This window comes from Argopecten irradians, chromosome 16 (genome assembly GCF_041381155.1).
Source record: "Argopecten irradians isolate NY chromosome 16, Ai_NY, whole genome shotgun sequence".
In the NCBI taxonomy this organism is placed as follows: Eukaryota; Metazoa; Mollusca; class Bivalvia; order Pectinida; family Pectinidae; genus Argopecten; species Argopecten irradians.
In genome coordinates, this window is record NC_091149.1 from 29,419,754 (window position 1) to 29,435,545 (window position 15,792).

The following is a 15,792-nucleotide window of genomic DNA, read 5'->3' on the forward strand; positions in this document are numbered from 1 at the left end:
AAGTTTTACGAAGTCTGTTGTTTCTAGAAATCAAGGCCAGGTATTGTACGAGGTAAAGAACATTGCAATCAAGGATTTTTATTTATAATTAGTTCCTAGTAGATTTGACTGGTGAAGCTGATAATGAACTTGGATGAGTTAAAATCTTTTATTTCCTTCAATCATAAGTTCATTCTCAGAATCTTTTCTTATGAATGCTTATACAGCTAAATAAAAGAATATCTATGATAAATGATAATTTTTGATTCAAGTTAACGCTTTCTTTAGTTACATTAATAGTGTTAGCTTTGCTTACATAACAGAGTTAGACATATGTCTTCTGTGCCAGCATGTTTTGCATGTACCTTCCGGTGTCTGACGCTGCCTGCATGAATCACTCAGTAAACAAAACAAAAACGCACATACGAAATAATACAATAGAGTTAACCAAAACAAAATATTACAACAAAAACTAATGCTTTATTGCACAGCTGCAGTGTTAAGATATAATTTCTCTAACCAGATTTTTAATTTTGCAATTATTCTGTTTTCATTCAGTTTTCATGAATTTTCTTTAATTAATCTTTAGTGTTTGTGTACTAATAATAAGCGAGAACAGGACTTGATTATGCCTATAACAAAAAACAGCAGTTGACAGAAGTTATTTTTCTATCAATAGAGCATGAACGTATAGTAGGCAGTTTTGTTGTGAGGCGATGTGAAGCACCTAGAATAAGGGATCTTATAAACATTTCCATTCGTCAAATTACAAAAAGAAGTTTAGTTTAAGTAATACAAAACTTAATTGAAATCACATATGGTACAAAAATGAAAAACTGCAACAGAAACAATCAGAGCAGTAAACACGTATAATAAAAAGGACAATGAAAGAGTGTACCTTGTTCCGACGTGATTTGTTACCTTATATCCTTGGTGTCCACTATTATCCACGTTACTGTCGCCCATATTTCTTTCTCCGTGTGATTCCACCAAACTTCCCAAAAACGTTGAATGTTGACCACAGGAATGTGACAACCTACCACACTGACTCTACTCCACTACGGTCTATATGTGATACCGTGGATTCTATGTCTACCAAACCCAGGATGACACACTCTCTCAGTGGATATCCCAGAACCTTTGTACATGTTCACTATTTATGGAACACCATCGACCCATGCATGTAGTGTTCTGAATCCAAACTGGCGTCATCCCTTCTCTAAAGTTGGAACAACCTTGGTGTCTTTCCTTCTCCAACCCGAGGAAGTGGATTCCTCACCGAATGTAAAGTACATTTCCTCCCCCAATGTTGGATCTCTTCTCCCCAGATTCTCAGCGTTCCTTTGTCTATCCCTGTCAAGGAATGCCTATATACAGCCTCCTGTGATTGTTACTCTCCACATACCGTCTGGAATATCCGTCTCGTCGGATCCTCGAATGTTGGATGAAGCCCACATCCTCCTCCACGGCACAGATGACAGAAGTAAGATAACGATGAAATAAATTGTCCATTTACCTAAACAACCAAACTGCATTTCGTTGATAGTCCGACTCTTTGTATTGTAGGCATGGCTGAAGATATCCATACAATAAAGTCTGTGAGAGCTGCCACCTCTGCCAAGAAGAGCAGGGCCGTCAGCGAACCACCTGTTGAGGAGGCAGTTGTTGAATCTGTTTCTTACCGTACACGTAGAGAACAACGAGACACATCATGGTTCGACCAGGCTCGATCTGAATACATTTCTGTACTCTCGCCTAAGAAGGTAGAGGACACAACCCGTTATGCTGAACCAATGCACACTGTCGATTCAGTGAAAGCTGTAGTAAAACGCCGAGGTGTTGAGGTCACCAAACCTTCTAGATCCATCAGCGAACCGCCTGAGGAAAAATTCAAACAACAAGTCGTTGAAAAGAAGAAGAGGGTTGACTTTGAAGAAGAATATTTCAATAAAGAAAGGTCTCGATACCTTGCGGCCTTGGATAAACCGAAGCGCGCACCTGTTGAGGAACAGCCTAAACGGGACGAGTCTTATTTCACTTTAGCATCTGTACAGGCAGATATCAGGAAGAAACAGAGTAGGTCTACGAGCGAACCACCAGAGCCTGTTATGGAATCAGTCGTCTCCAAACGCCTGAGGACAAAACTGCGCTCAAAGCAGACACCATATGCAGGATTGGAGTTCGATAGTGCTAGAACAGCAATGAAGGAGTCGTTGTCAAAGGCTGAAGCTATTGCAACTCATGGCGTAGTTGGTACTAAGTGGGACCACATGGGTGCGTTCAACAAATACAAAGACGTGACATATATAGACGAGAAACGCTCACGCGCTATCAGCGAACCGCCAGTGGATGAATACGTTCAGGAACAGAGAGCACAGTTAATGAAGAAGACCAAGAAAACTGCAACGATGGAGAGTGATTTTGAGAAAGAAAGAATGAAATACATGTCTGCCCTCCGCCGGCGTGATGACATCTCTGTAGATCTTAGTCTAAAGAAGGAGGCAATGCACACGTTGGCATCTGTCAAAGCATCTGCGGAAGCCCGTGAAGCATCTAAAGCTCGCGAAGCTGCAAAGCCTCCACGTGCTACAAGTGAGCCTCCAGCTGATGTTGAGCCGAGAAAGCCAAGTCAAGCGTTCAAACTTGTCTATGATGACGATTGGTTCGAGAAGTCACGTTCGCGTTATCTCACAGCTCTCGAGAAACCTGACTACACAACTGAGCCGATTGTAAAAACGAAACGGGAAGACATCCTCACTCTTCAATCAGTGAAAGATTCAGTCGCTAAGAAGTCCAGAGGTGTCCGCGCTACAAGTGAGCCGTTATCACCCGTAGATGAAACTCCATTAACAAAACAACTGAAGTCAAAGAAGACCAGACATCCGAGATACAATGAGGATGCTTTCACACAAGCGAGAGCTGCTATGAAGGAAAGCATATCTAAGATAGAGTCGATAGGAACGCATGCTGTCACAAGCAAGTACGATCACGTCAGCGTTTTGAGTAAAATTGCAGATATCGCTTACGAGGAACCAAAGAAAAAGAGCCGTGCAATCAGCGAGCCACCAGTTGAACCCGAAGAGAAACCAGTCTCAAAGGAGCGACCTGATATCTCAAAGAAAACTGCACAAATGGAGAAAGAGTTCAAACAAAGTAGAGCACAGTACTTGTCTGCTCTGGAAAAGAAACGTAAGATCGAAATTCCAGAGTTTAAGAAAGATGAGAAGATCCATACTCTTGCATCAGTCCAAGCGGCTGCCCTGAAAAACCAATTAAGAAAACCAACAGCCAAAGAAACGGTTGAAGTGAAGGAAGTCGAAAAGGTAGAACCAGAAGAATCGAGGAAAAGTTTCAGGACTTACAAGATTTCTTATGATGACGATTGGTTTGACAAATCTCGTGCAAGTTACATGTCTGCACTTGATAAACCAGCTGTTGTTGAAGCTCACGAGAAACCAAAACGAAAGGAAGATATCATTACTCTTGACTCTGTTTACAAATCTATCAAAGAAAAGGATAGATCAAGGGCTATCAGTGAGCCTCCAGCTCAGTACGAATCTGTCCCTCTTGCAAGACGTGTCAAGAAGAAATTAGCAAAACCTACTCGTTACGATTCCTTGGAACAGGCAAGGATCGCCATGAAGCAAAGTATATCGAAGGTGGATTCAATAGGTACTCATGCTGCAGTTATCACTAAGCGTGAACCGGCTATATATAAAGAGGTAGAATATCAGAGACCAAGCAAGTCTAAGCCAGTTGAAGAACTAGAGGAGGAGGAGAAACCGAAGGAAAGGCCAGACAAAGCAAAGAGGATCGCGATGAATGAGGCAGAATTCAACCAGAGTAGGCTTGAATATCTCACAAAACTGAAGCGTCCAGCGGTAGAAATACCACAGCTAGCCAAGGAGAAAATCCTTACACTAGCTGACGTACAGGCTGCGGCTATAAAACGTCAACATCAGTGGAAACCAGCTCCGGAAACCAAGGAAAAGGTGGTCGTCGAAGAGCCGACTGAGACAAGGAAATCTTTCAAAACTTACACGATGTCTTATGATGACGAATGGTTTGACAAATCTCGAGCAAGCTATATGACTGCACTGGAGAAACCAATTGTCATAGAGACGTATGTGAAGCCAAAGAGGAAGGAAGATATCATTACACTTGACTCTGTTTACAAATCTATCAAAGAAAGGGATAGATCAAGGGCTATCAGCGAGCCACCAGCTCAGTACGAATCTGTCCCTGTCGCAAGACGTGTCAAGAAGAAATTAGCAAAACCTACTCGTGACGATTCCTTGGAACATGCAAGGATCGCCATGAAGGAAAGCATATCGAAGGTGGATTCAATCGGTACTCATGCTGCAGTTATTACTAAGCGTGAACCGGCTATATATAAAGAGGTAGAATACCAGAGACCAAGGAAGTCTAAGCCAGTTGAGGAACAAGAAGAAGTCCGGGAACTGAAAGAAAGGCCAGACAAAGCAAAGAGGATCGCGATGAATGAGGCAGAATTCAACCAGTGTAGGCTTGAATATCTCACAAAACTGAAGCGTCCAGCGGTAGAAATACCACAGCTAGCCAAGGAGAAAATCCTTACACTAGCTGACGTACAGGCTGCGGCTATAAAACGTCAACATCAGTGGAAACCAGCTCCGGAACCCAAGGAAAAGGTGGTCGTCGAAGAGCCGACTGAGACAAGGAAATCTTTCAAAACTTACACGATGTCTTATGATGACGAATGGTTTGACAAATCTCGAGCAAGCTATATGACTGCACTGGAGAAACCAACTGTCGTTGAGACGTATGTGAAGCCAAAGAGGAAGGAAGACATCATTACACTTGACTCTGTTTATAAATCTATCAAAGAAAAAGATAGATCAAGGGCTATCAGCGAGCCACCAGCTCAGTACGAATCTGTCCCTGTCGCAAGACGTGTCAAGAAGAAATTAGCAAAACCTACTCGTGATGATTCTTTAGAACAGGCTAGAATCGCCATGAAGGAAAGTATATCAAAAGTTGAGTCAATCGGTACTCATGCTGCAGTTATCACTAAGCGTGAACCAGCCATATATAAAGAAGTTGAATATCAGAGACCAAGGAGGTCTAAGCCAGTTGAAGAACCTGAAGAAGTCCAGCAACCAAAGGAAATTCCTGACAAAGCAAAGAGGATCGCCATGAATGAGGCAGAATTCAACCAGAGTAGGCTTGAATATCTCGCAAAACTAAAGCGTCCAGCGATAGAGATACCACAGCTAGCCAAGGAGAAAATCCTTACACTAGCTGACGTACAGGCTGCGGCTATAAAACGTCAACATCAGTGGAAACCAGCTCCGGAACCCAAGGGAAAGGTAACCTTCGCAGAGCCGACTGAGACAAGGAAATCTTTCAAAACTTACACGATGTCTTATGATGACGAATGGTTTGACAAATCTCGAGCAAGCTATATGACTGCACTGGAGAAACCAACTGTCGTAGAGACGAATGTGAAGCCAAAGAGGAAGGAAGATATCATTACACTTGACTCTGTTTACAAATCTATCAAAGAAAAGGATAGATCAAGGGCTATCAGCGAGCCTCCAGCTCAGTTTGAACCTGTAACGAAACGTCAGAAGCCCAAGGTGCCAAAACATATTGTTCGTGATGACTCCTTAGACCAATTAAGAGTCGCGATGAAAGAAAGCATTTCTAAGATCGATACCATTGGAACCCATGCAGCTGTTGTTCCAACGCGTCAACCGGTCATATACAAAGAAGTTGAATATGTGGCTCCGAAGCGATCAAAGCCTATTCAGCAGCAGGAAGAAGAAATCGAGGAGATTCCAAGGACGAAAATGGATAAAGCGAAAAGAATAGCCATGAATGAGCAGGAATTCAACAATTTGAGATTGGGCTACTTGTCAGCTTTTGAGCCACGTAAGATAGAATTGCCCGATTTCACTAAGCCCGAGATACAGACGCTCGCGGCAGTCCAAGCTTCAGCTATAAAACGACAACAAAGAAAGGAATATTCCAAACCGATTCCAGTCGTAGAACAGGTGGAGAAACCTGTATCCAGAAAGACATATTCTGTCGTCAATGATGAGGATTGGTTTGAGAAATCAAGATCCAATTACATGCAAGTATTGGAGAGGCCTATGCAGCTAGACATTGTAGAATTACCTAAAGCAAAGGTCCAAATGCACACTTTGGATTCTGTTAAAGCCGAACTAAAATCAAAAGCGCCGAGGGAATCCCACAAAGGTCCGGTAATAGAAGACACTACATTCCGAAAAACACAGTCGAGGTTGAGATCTAGAAAGCTTGCTCAAATGGAAATGGCATTTGAACAAGCACATGTGACAGCCAAACAGAGCGAAGCATTGATCAATAGGACCGAGACAGCCGCTGATGAACCATCCTATAGTCGATGGGATCACCTGGCAGCGTTCAACAAATATATAGATGTGAAGGCCAAACAACCTGTAGAGGATATAAGGCCGAGAGAAATTGCAATGCCAAGCAGGGCTGTTAGTGAACCTCCAGAGGCGAAACTAGTTGTCAAGAAACCTGTTGTCACCATGAACGAGAAATCCTTCCATGATTCTAGGTCTAAATATCTAGCTGCCCTGGAAAGGAAGCATGATTTGTCTGACACAGAGTTCAAGCGCGAGAAAATCCACACATTGAAGTCTGTTAAAGCTCAAGCTGATTTGAGGTCGCAGAAACTTGCAATCAAGGCAAAAGCATCTGAACCAAGGAAACAAATTACTCAGGAGAGCACAGTTCCCAAAATGGCATACAAACTTGCTTATGATGACGACTGGTTCGAGCATTCCAGATCTAGATACATGACTGCCTTAGAACGACCCAGAGAAACATATGAAGTGAAACCAATAAAGGAAGACATGCATACAGTTGTATCTGTCAAGTCTGAAATCGATGCAAAACACCGCTTGAGAGCTGTCAGTGAACCTCGGGATATAATTGGTCCATCAGAAACTCTTGAGGACGTCCGACGGTTCAGATCCCGGCTGCGGGCACGACAGGAAACAGTGGCTGCGGATACACTCACTCGTGCTCACATAACTGCTAGGGACAGTCAATCCTTGGTCGACTCTACGTCCGCTTATGACTCCATGTACAGCCGATGGAATCACCTGGCAGCCTACAACCAATACGCTGGTCTCAAATACAACCAACTCATAGACGATACACGGTACAGCAAAGTAGACGAAAGCGGTATGTCCTATGTGGACGAGATGTATCAGCAGGCTATGTCAAGAGAACGTCAACTGCAATACCAATACGCACACGAAACTCTAGACACTTCCCAGTTCGACGAAAGCCTTGCTGAAAGGACTACTGAAAGCAAGGTTGATTCAACGATGTTCGCAGAATCAAAGGCAAAATATTTGGAAACGATGCAAGCAAAGAAACAAATCGCTAAGCCAAAGATTCACACGGTTGATTCGGTTCGCGCTGAAGCAGATGCCAGAAAGGATCAACGCGTCAGGTCATTTAGTGAAACAAGAGCTATCACAGTGACAGACATGGCTGAGAGGAAATCAAGAGTCAAGGCGGACAACTCATGGTTCGATGAATCCAGATCACGGTACATGTCAGCATTGGAAAGACCAGTAGATATTGAAGTAGTCGAGCGCAGACCAGAAACCATGCACACATTACAATCAGTCAGAGCTGCAGCTGACGCCAAACACAAAACTGTAAAGTTCGATAGCACTCCATACATTCAAACTGACACAGATGTCACAATCGCAGCCAAAAACGTACGGTCGAGGCTTAGAGCTAAAAACCTCAATGCCCTTGAGGACTCGTTTGCTAGATCAGCTGCGGTATTACGCCAGAGCCAGGACATGGTGGATGCTCTCTCTACACGCGAAGTTGCTTACAGCCGATATGATCACCTTGGTGCTTTTGATAAGTATAGTGACGTCAAGAAAACCGTTACGTTTGATGATGACAGAGTCTCTCGATCAACAAGTGAGCCTCCTGTATCGGAATCATTCAAAGATAACATTAGCCAATTTGACCAGGAAATGCAAGAACGAATGCAGGCGTCCAGGTCAAGACGTGATAATGAAACACAGCATCAGTACGAACAAGAACAGTTAATGACGTATCAGCGCGACCATGATGCCTACGCTTCAAGAAGAAAGCAGGACGCCATCCATACAGTATCTAGTGTCCGTGCGTCTGCACTGGAACGCCTGGAGGAACGGAAGGCCGTGGTGTCTAATCAGCTAAAGGCTACCAGCGAGTCTGAAACGGACAGAACAAGGACCCGAAAGTCCTATTTGGAGACCACCGACGAGGAATTTGAAAACTCTAGAGCTAATTATATGTCTGTGTTAGACAGAACAACAACAGAAACTGAAACTGACGTAAAGGTACAAAAAGGAAGCTGGTATACGCTCAAGTCGGTGAAAGCTGCCGTAGAAGACAAGCTGAGTAGTAAAAAGATGGAATCCTCACCATATTCTGTCACTGAAACTGAAACAACACGCGCTGCAAAGGACTTCAGAGCCAGACTTCGCTCCAGACAGGCAGCTACAGATGTTGCTTCCGCTCGCGTTACAGTGGAGGAACCGAGGGAATCATACGACTCCAATTATAGCAGGTGGAATCATCTTGCTGCATACACCAAGTTCAGTGGCCTGAAAGATCAACTTAATGATACAAGTGAGAATCTTGATGTGAGATCATTCAGAGCATCAAGTGAACCAAGAGACCTCCCTGATTATACTAATTTTGATGAAGAGATGGCAGCAAGAGCAAAGCAAACTTCAACCAAGACAACAGATGGCGTGTCCATGGAGGAAAGCAGAAATAAGTATCTCCTTACCTTGCAACAACAGGAAGATCTGTATCAGTCCAAGTACGCATTGAATGTAAGAAAGGACATCAAGACTGTTCAAGCTGTAAGAGCTGCAGCTCTTCAAAAGCTTGAGGAGGAAAGAATGAGGGAGCTTAGAGAAACCCGAGCTGTGAGCGAACCAAGAGCTGATGTGCGCCCTCGTAGGAGCTACAAACTTGATATGGATGATAAATCGTTTGAACATTCAAGAGCAAACTACATGTCAGCGTTACATAGAACAGACTACATTACAGAGGAATCCGGTCAACGCAAAGCTGACTGGTACACGTTGAAGTCGGTTAAAGCCGAAGTAGATGCCAAAATTAAAACTGGAAAGTTGACAACAGGACCATACGTAATTGGCGAAACAGAGACAACTCGTGCTGCTAAAGATTTCAGAGCAAGACTGCGCGCAAGACAGGCTGCAGCTGATTCTTCACTTACTACAACCACAGCAGTAGTCGCTGAACCTAAGTCCTATGACTCTGATTATAGTAGATGGAACCATTTGGCTGCTTACACTAAATTCAGTGGTCTGAAGGACCAGCTGAGTGACGCTGGCGAAGAATACGATTTACGATCATTGAGATCACTTAGTGAGACTAGAGAGGTTCCTGACTATAGCGCGTTTGATAGGGAGATGGCGGAGAGATCCAAACGTACATCGACGAAGGCACACGATGAAGTGTCTCTACAAGAATCTGCAAATCTATTAAAACAAGAAGAGGAACACTACAAATCTAGATTTGAATTTAACAAACGCATAAATGAAATAAAAACTGTAGAAGCTGTTAGAGCCGCTGCGCTGGAAAAACTTGAGGAGGAAAGAATGAGAGAACTCAGGGCAACCCGTGCTTTGAGTGAATCGAGAACTGAAGTCCGGCCTCGAAGGAGCTACAAACTGGATGTTGACGATCAGTCATTTGAACAGTCGAGAGCTAACTACATGTCGGCTCTTTACAGAACTGATTACACAACCGATACAGAAACCACTGCTAGTCAAAGGAAAGCCAACTGGTACACTTTGAAATCTGTTAAAGCTGAAGTGGACTCCAAATTAAAAGATACTCGTGTGTCGTCTGATGTTATTACTGAAACAGAGACAACCCGCGCTGCAAAAGAGTTCAGAGCCAAGCTTCGAGCAAGACAGGCTGCAGCTGATTCCTCACTTACTACAACCACAGCAGTAGTCGCTGAACCTAAGTCCTATGACTCTGATTATAGTAGATGGAACCATTTGGCTGCTTACACTAAATTCAGTGGTTTGAAGGACCAGCTGAGCGACGCTGGCGAGGAATACGATTTAAGATCATTGAGATCACTCAGTGAGACTAGAGAGGTTCCTGACTACAGTGCATTTGATAGGGAAATGGCGGAGAGATCCAAACGTACATCGGCTACAGCACGCGAGGATGCGTCTTTAGAGGAATCTAGAAACCAATATCTCATGACATTGAAACAACAAGAGGAACTCTACAAGTCTAGGTATGATCTGAACAGAAGGGTGAAGGATATAAAAACTGTAGAAGCTGTGAGAGCCGCTGCGCTTGAAAAGCTGGAGGAGGAAAGAATGAGAGAACTCAGGGCAACGCGTGCTTTGAGTGAATCAAGAGCTGAAGTCCGGCCTCGCAGGAGCTACAAACTGGATGTTGACGATCAGTCATTTGAACAGTCGAGAGCTAACTACATGTCTGCTCTTTACAGAACTGATTACACAACCGATACAGAAACCACTGCTAGCCAAAGGAAAGCCAACTGGTACACTTTGAAATCTGTTAAAGCTGAAGTGGACTCCAAACTAAAAGATAGTCGTGTGTCATCTGATGTTATAACTGAAACAGAGACAACCCGCGCTGCAAAAGAGTTCAGAGCCAAGCTTCGAGCAAGACAGGCTGCAGCTGATTCTTCACTTACTACAACCACAGCAGTAGTCGCTGAACCTAAGTCCTATGACTCTGATTATAGCAGATGGAACCATTTGGCTGCTTACACTAAATTCAGCGGTCTGAAGGACCAGCTGAGTGACGCTGGCGAGGAATACGATTTAAGATCATTGAGATCACTCAGTGAAACTAGAGAGATTCCTGACTACAGTGCATTTGATAGGGAAATGGCGGAGAGATCCAAACGTACATCGGCTACGGCACGCGAGGATGCGTCTTTAGAGGAATCTAGAAACCAATATCTCATGACATTGAAACAACAAGAGGAACTCTACAAGTCTAGGTATGATCTGAACAGAAGGGTGAAGGATATTAAAACTGTAGAAGCTGTGAGAGCCGCTGCGCTTGAAAAGCTTGAAGAGGAAAGAATGAGGGAACTCAGGGCAACCCGTGCTTTGAGTGAATCAAGAGCTGAAGTCCGGCCTCGCAGGAGCTACAAACTGGATGTTGACGATCAGTCATTTGAACAGTCGAGAGCTAACTATATGTCTGCTCTTTACAGAACTGATTACACAACCGATACAGAAACCATTGCTAGCCAAAGGAAAGCCAACTGGTACACTCTGAAATCTGTTAAAGCTGAAGTGGACTCCAAATTAAAAGATACTCGTGTGTCGTCTGATGTTATTACTGAAACAGAGACAACCCGCGCTGCAAAAGAGTTCAGAGCCAAGCTTCGAGCAAGACAGGCTGCAGCTGATTCCTCACTCACGACAACTACAGTAGCGGTCGCTGAACCCAAGTCATTTGACTCTGATTACAGCCGATGGAATCATTTGGCTGCTTACACTAAATTCAGTGGTCTGAAGGACCAGCTGAGTGACGCTGGCGAGGAATACGATTTAAGATCATTGAGATCACTCAGTGAGACTAGAGAGGTTCCTGACTACAGTGCATTTGATAGGGAAATGGCGGAGAGATCCAAACGTACATCGGCTACGGCACGCGAGAATGCGTCTTTAGAGGAATCTAGAAACCAATATCTCATGACATTGAAACAACAAGAGGAACTCTACAAGTCTAGGTATGATCTGAACAGAAGGGTGAAGGATATAAAAACTGTAGAAGCAGTTAGAGCCGCTGCGCTGGAAAAGCTTGAGGAGGAAAGAATGAGAGAACTCAGGGCAACGCGTGCTTTGAGTGAATCAAGAGCTGAAGTCCGGCCTCGCAGGAGCTACAAACTGGATGTTGACGATCAGTCATTTGAACAGTCGAGAGCTAACTACATGTCGGCTCTTTACAGAACTGATTACACAACCGATACAGAAACCACTGCTAGCCAAAGGAAAGCCAACTGGTACACTTTGAAATCTGTTAAAGCTGAAGTGGACTCCAAACTAAAAGATAGTCGTGTGGCATCTGATGTTATTACTGAAACAGAGACAACTCGCGCTGCGAAAGAGTTCAGAGCAAGACTTCGTGCAAGGCAAGATACCACGGATTCTTCTGCACACCGGTCCATTTATTACGACGCGGCAAGGTCAGCCTATGATTACAATTACGATAGGTGGAATCATCTTGCCGCTTATACTAGATACAGTGGTCTAAAGGATCAGCTTGAAGATGTTCAGTTTAATTCCGACGTTAGGGCGCTCAGAGGTTCCAGTGAACCACGGGAAACGCCAGACTACAGCAAATTCGACGAGGAAATGCAAGAAAGGTCGAAACGTACCTCTACTAAAACGTACGACGATAGTCTCCTCCAGCAGTCTAAAGACAAATACCTGATAACTCTTCAGCAACAGGAGGACGCCTTCAGGGCTCGGTACGGCAGGAGGCGGGATATGTACACCGTAGACTCTGTCAGGGCGTCTGCTCTCGCTCGAGCAGAGGAACAGGAGATGGCCAGGAGGCTGGGTGTCTCTACTGAACACTACACTTCAACTCAGTCTAAAGCACATCGTTCAGAGATTGATGAAGACTTCTTCGAACAACAGAGAAGGAATTACATGTCTGCACTCTATAGACAGGATTTCAGCACAGGAAGTGATCTCGCCATAAAGACAGGACCTTATCATACTCTCAAGTCCGTCAGAGAATCAGTAGATGCCAAGCAGACTGGCGTTTCTACCATTCTCGAAAAGACAAGTGAAACAGAGACTTCTGCCGCTGCCAGGGAATTCCGAGCTAGACTTCAGGCTAGAAAACAGGCATCTGCCGACAGATCTGCAGCTTACCAAAGCCATATCCAAACCACATACAGTCTACCGTACACTCGCTGGGACCATCTCGCGAGGTATATCAAGTACAGTGGCCTAAAGTCCGAATTGAGTTCCCAGGCAGGTGAGTCTTCAACTAAGATTGCTGTCTCCCAGGATGACAGTAAAATCGCCGATTACAGCCGTTTTGACAAAGAGATGGCTGAGCGGGCTAAGGCTACAGCCGCAAAAGATAAACAATATGATGCCAAAATATATGAAGAGACAACGGAAAAATTCAAGAAGGCTGACGAAATCCGTTCAAAGGCCAAGAGCAAATCACACTATGAAACCCTTGCTTCAGTTAGAGCTTCTGCACAAGAGAGGCTTGAAGAATTACGTACAATGGATTTAGAGTCTCGGATGAGATATTCTCGTGCGTCTAGTGAACCACCTGCCGAACCATCTCATATACATAGATCTGAAATTGACGAGGAATCCTTTGAACAAAGAAGGAAGCAGTACATGTCTGTTTTGTACAGAAGAGATTTATCCACTACACACGATGCTTCGTCTGTCCAGAGAGTACACACTGTTAAATCAGTCAAAGCAGAAACTGATGCTAAGCAAGCCGAGAGTAAAATATCAACAATTTCCAAGTCTTTCGGTAAGACTAGTAAAACTGCCACTGAGGTAACAACCAGTAAATCAACTGACAATCTGATGTCGCAGATCAAAGCCAAACAAGACGCTTCCGTGGAAGCCACACTGGCTAGATCTCGTCTGGCTGTACAACACAGCCAGGCCTTGCTGGAGTCTGGGACCGGGGGTACATACTACACTCCGTACTGGTGGTGGGGTTACCTACCAGCTCACAGGAGGTACATCAACTTCAAGGACGAAAACACTTATCAGGACTATGTAGAGGACTTGTACAGAGATTCTAGCACCAGAGACATGGCCCTGCAGCTCAGGCTTGCACAGGCCAAAGCGGAAACCTCTCAAGCAGAATTCAAAAGTTTTAGTAAGAAGGTTGAGGACAGATACCAACAAAGTGCTTCATCAAAAACCACAACAAAGGACAGCAAGTTGGATGTCAAACAGAAATACCTTGCTAGTCTGGAAAAGGCGGAACACAAATCCAAGTACGAAAGTTCCAAGAAAACAGAAACAACCCATAAACAAGTTGCGACAAAATCATCAACACAAAGACGACTAGAAGCACTGACAGATCTGGAATTGGATATGCATTACCGATACGCTAGGGCTTCTAGTGAGCCTCCAGTCGAGTCGAAATCCTACAAATCACAGGTTACAGAGGAAGACTTCACCAAGAGCCGAAGGAACTACATGTCTGCCATGTCAACTTCATCTTCCGTTTATCAAAAAGCTATGAAAAAGATGGACATTAAAACAGTCAAGTCTGTAAAAGCTGACATCAAAGGAGAAAATCAGTCATCCATGAAGACCAGCTCTTTCAAGAGCAAGGAGCTGAAATCTTCCAAGCATGTCAAATTTGAGGAATCATCTTCTTCTTCTGTGTCGTCCACCAAAAAGAGCTTCAGTTCTACCAAGTCGTCTGTGCAATCTTCAGTGAAGTCGTCGACAGTGTCATCAAAATCGTTGACTTCATCGAAGTCCTCAACAATGTCAAGTGCCCGTAGCTTTTTTACCAAAAAGTAAACAGTGCAGATGAAATTAAGGACACATCTATAATTGTGTCACCTCTTACTCATGATGAACAATAGACTTATAACATCAAATGTGAAACATATATAATCTATATATTTATTGATACAGTGACTGTAAATAGACAAATAATTTATTTTGAAATGTATATATATTTAAACCATTTAATTTATTCAGAATTTTTCATTTAAATAATTTCTCTGATAACATGTTTTTAAAAGACTGAGAAACGAATCATTGTTAAAAAATGGACAATTTTCATAGCCAAGGAACAACTTGTGATGTGTGACAAACTGTTATATTTAAAAATGTGACAATTAATTGGAATATTCGATTGTGATGGATACAGGACTTGCCATGAACAATATGCAGTGTGAATGTGCTATTTAGCTGATGCTAATATTTAGCATTTTAGCAAGAGTTCTGCTGCATATAACCTGGATATGACATTGCAGCTTATATAGAATAGCTAACCTGAGCTAACCTGAATGTGCTTCCCTTTAGCTGCTATTCAAAAGTGTGGGATTATGAACAAAATATACATATGTGATAGAATAATTGACTCCAATGAGTCAATATATCTGTGAGGGCATTCAAAGGGTAAAACTTTTATAGGGACATTCTCGAAATGTGGAATGTATTGTAGGGACATTCTCAAAATACAAATCAATTTTAGGGACTTTCTCAAAAGGTCAAATTGATTATAGGGACTTTCTTATTTATATTTCTAAATCAATTTTAGGGACTTTCTCAGAAGTCAAATTGATTTTAGGGACTTTCTCAAAATGTAACATCAAAGGGACAATTTTCTTAAATTATACTTTCTATCCTTTTTTTCTCACTTTTCCACTGGATGAGATCAGACAAACCATTTTTCGACTTGTGCATCTTTCTTTAATAACCTGACAGATGTTCTAAATTTCTTTCTGCAAAGATTGTCTGCAAAATTGTAACATTTTGTATTTTATTGAAAGTTTTGTTTGTAGAAAGATTTTGAGACAACCCTCCTCTGTTAGGTGTTTAAGGGGGGATAGTGTGACAGTATATAACACATGGTGTCGTCTGCTCTCGTTCAGTCCAATACTATAATTACTCGTCCCATTTGTGTTATTGAATTTCCCTAGCGAGTAGCAATCTATCTTAAACTGTATACTTCTCTATGAAATCTATTAAATCTTAAATTTTCTAA

The 15,792-nt window shown here is 43.1% G+C and overlaps 1 protein-coding gene across 2 annotated transcripts in view; it reads left to right on the forward strand.

The window, feature by feature from the left end:
* LOC138310941 (titin-like) overlaps positions 1-15,792 on the forward strand; it is a 255,773-nt gene extending 239,981 nt beyond the window's left edge. For both annotated transcript variants that reach the window (XM_069252300.1, XM_069252301.1), the window contains one exon: positions 1,546-15,792. In XM_069252300.1, coding sequence (XP_069108401.1) covers positions 1,546-14,597 — 13,052 coding nt within the window. In that variant the 3' untranslated portion in view covers positions 14,598-15,792. The remainder of the gene's footprint in view (positions 1-1,545) is intronic.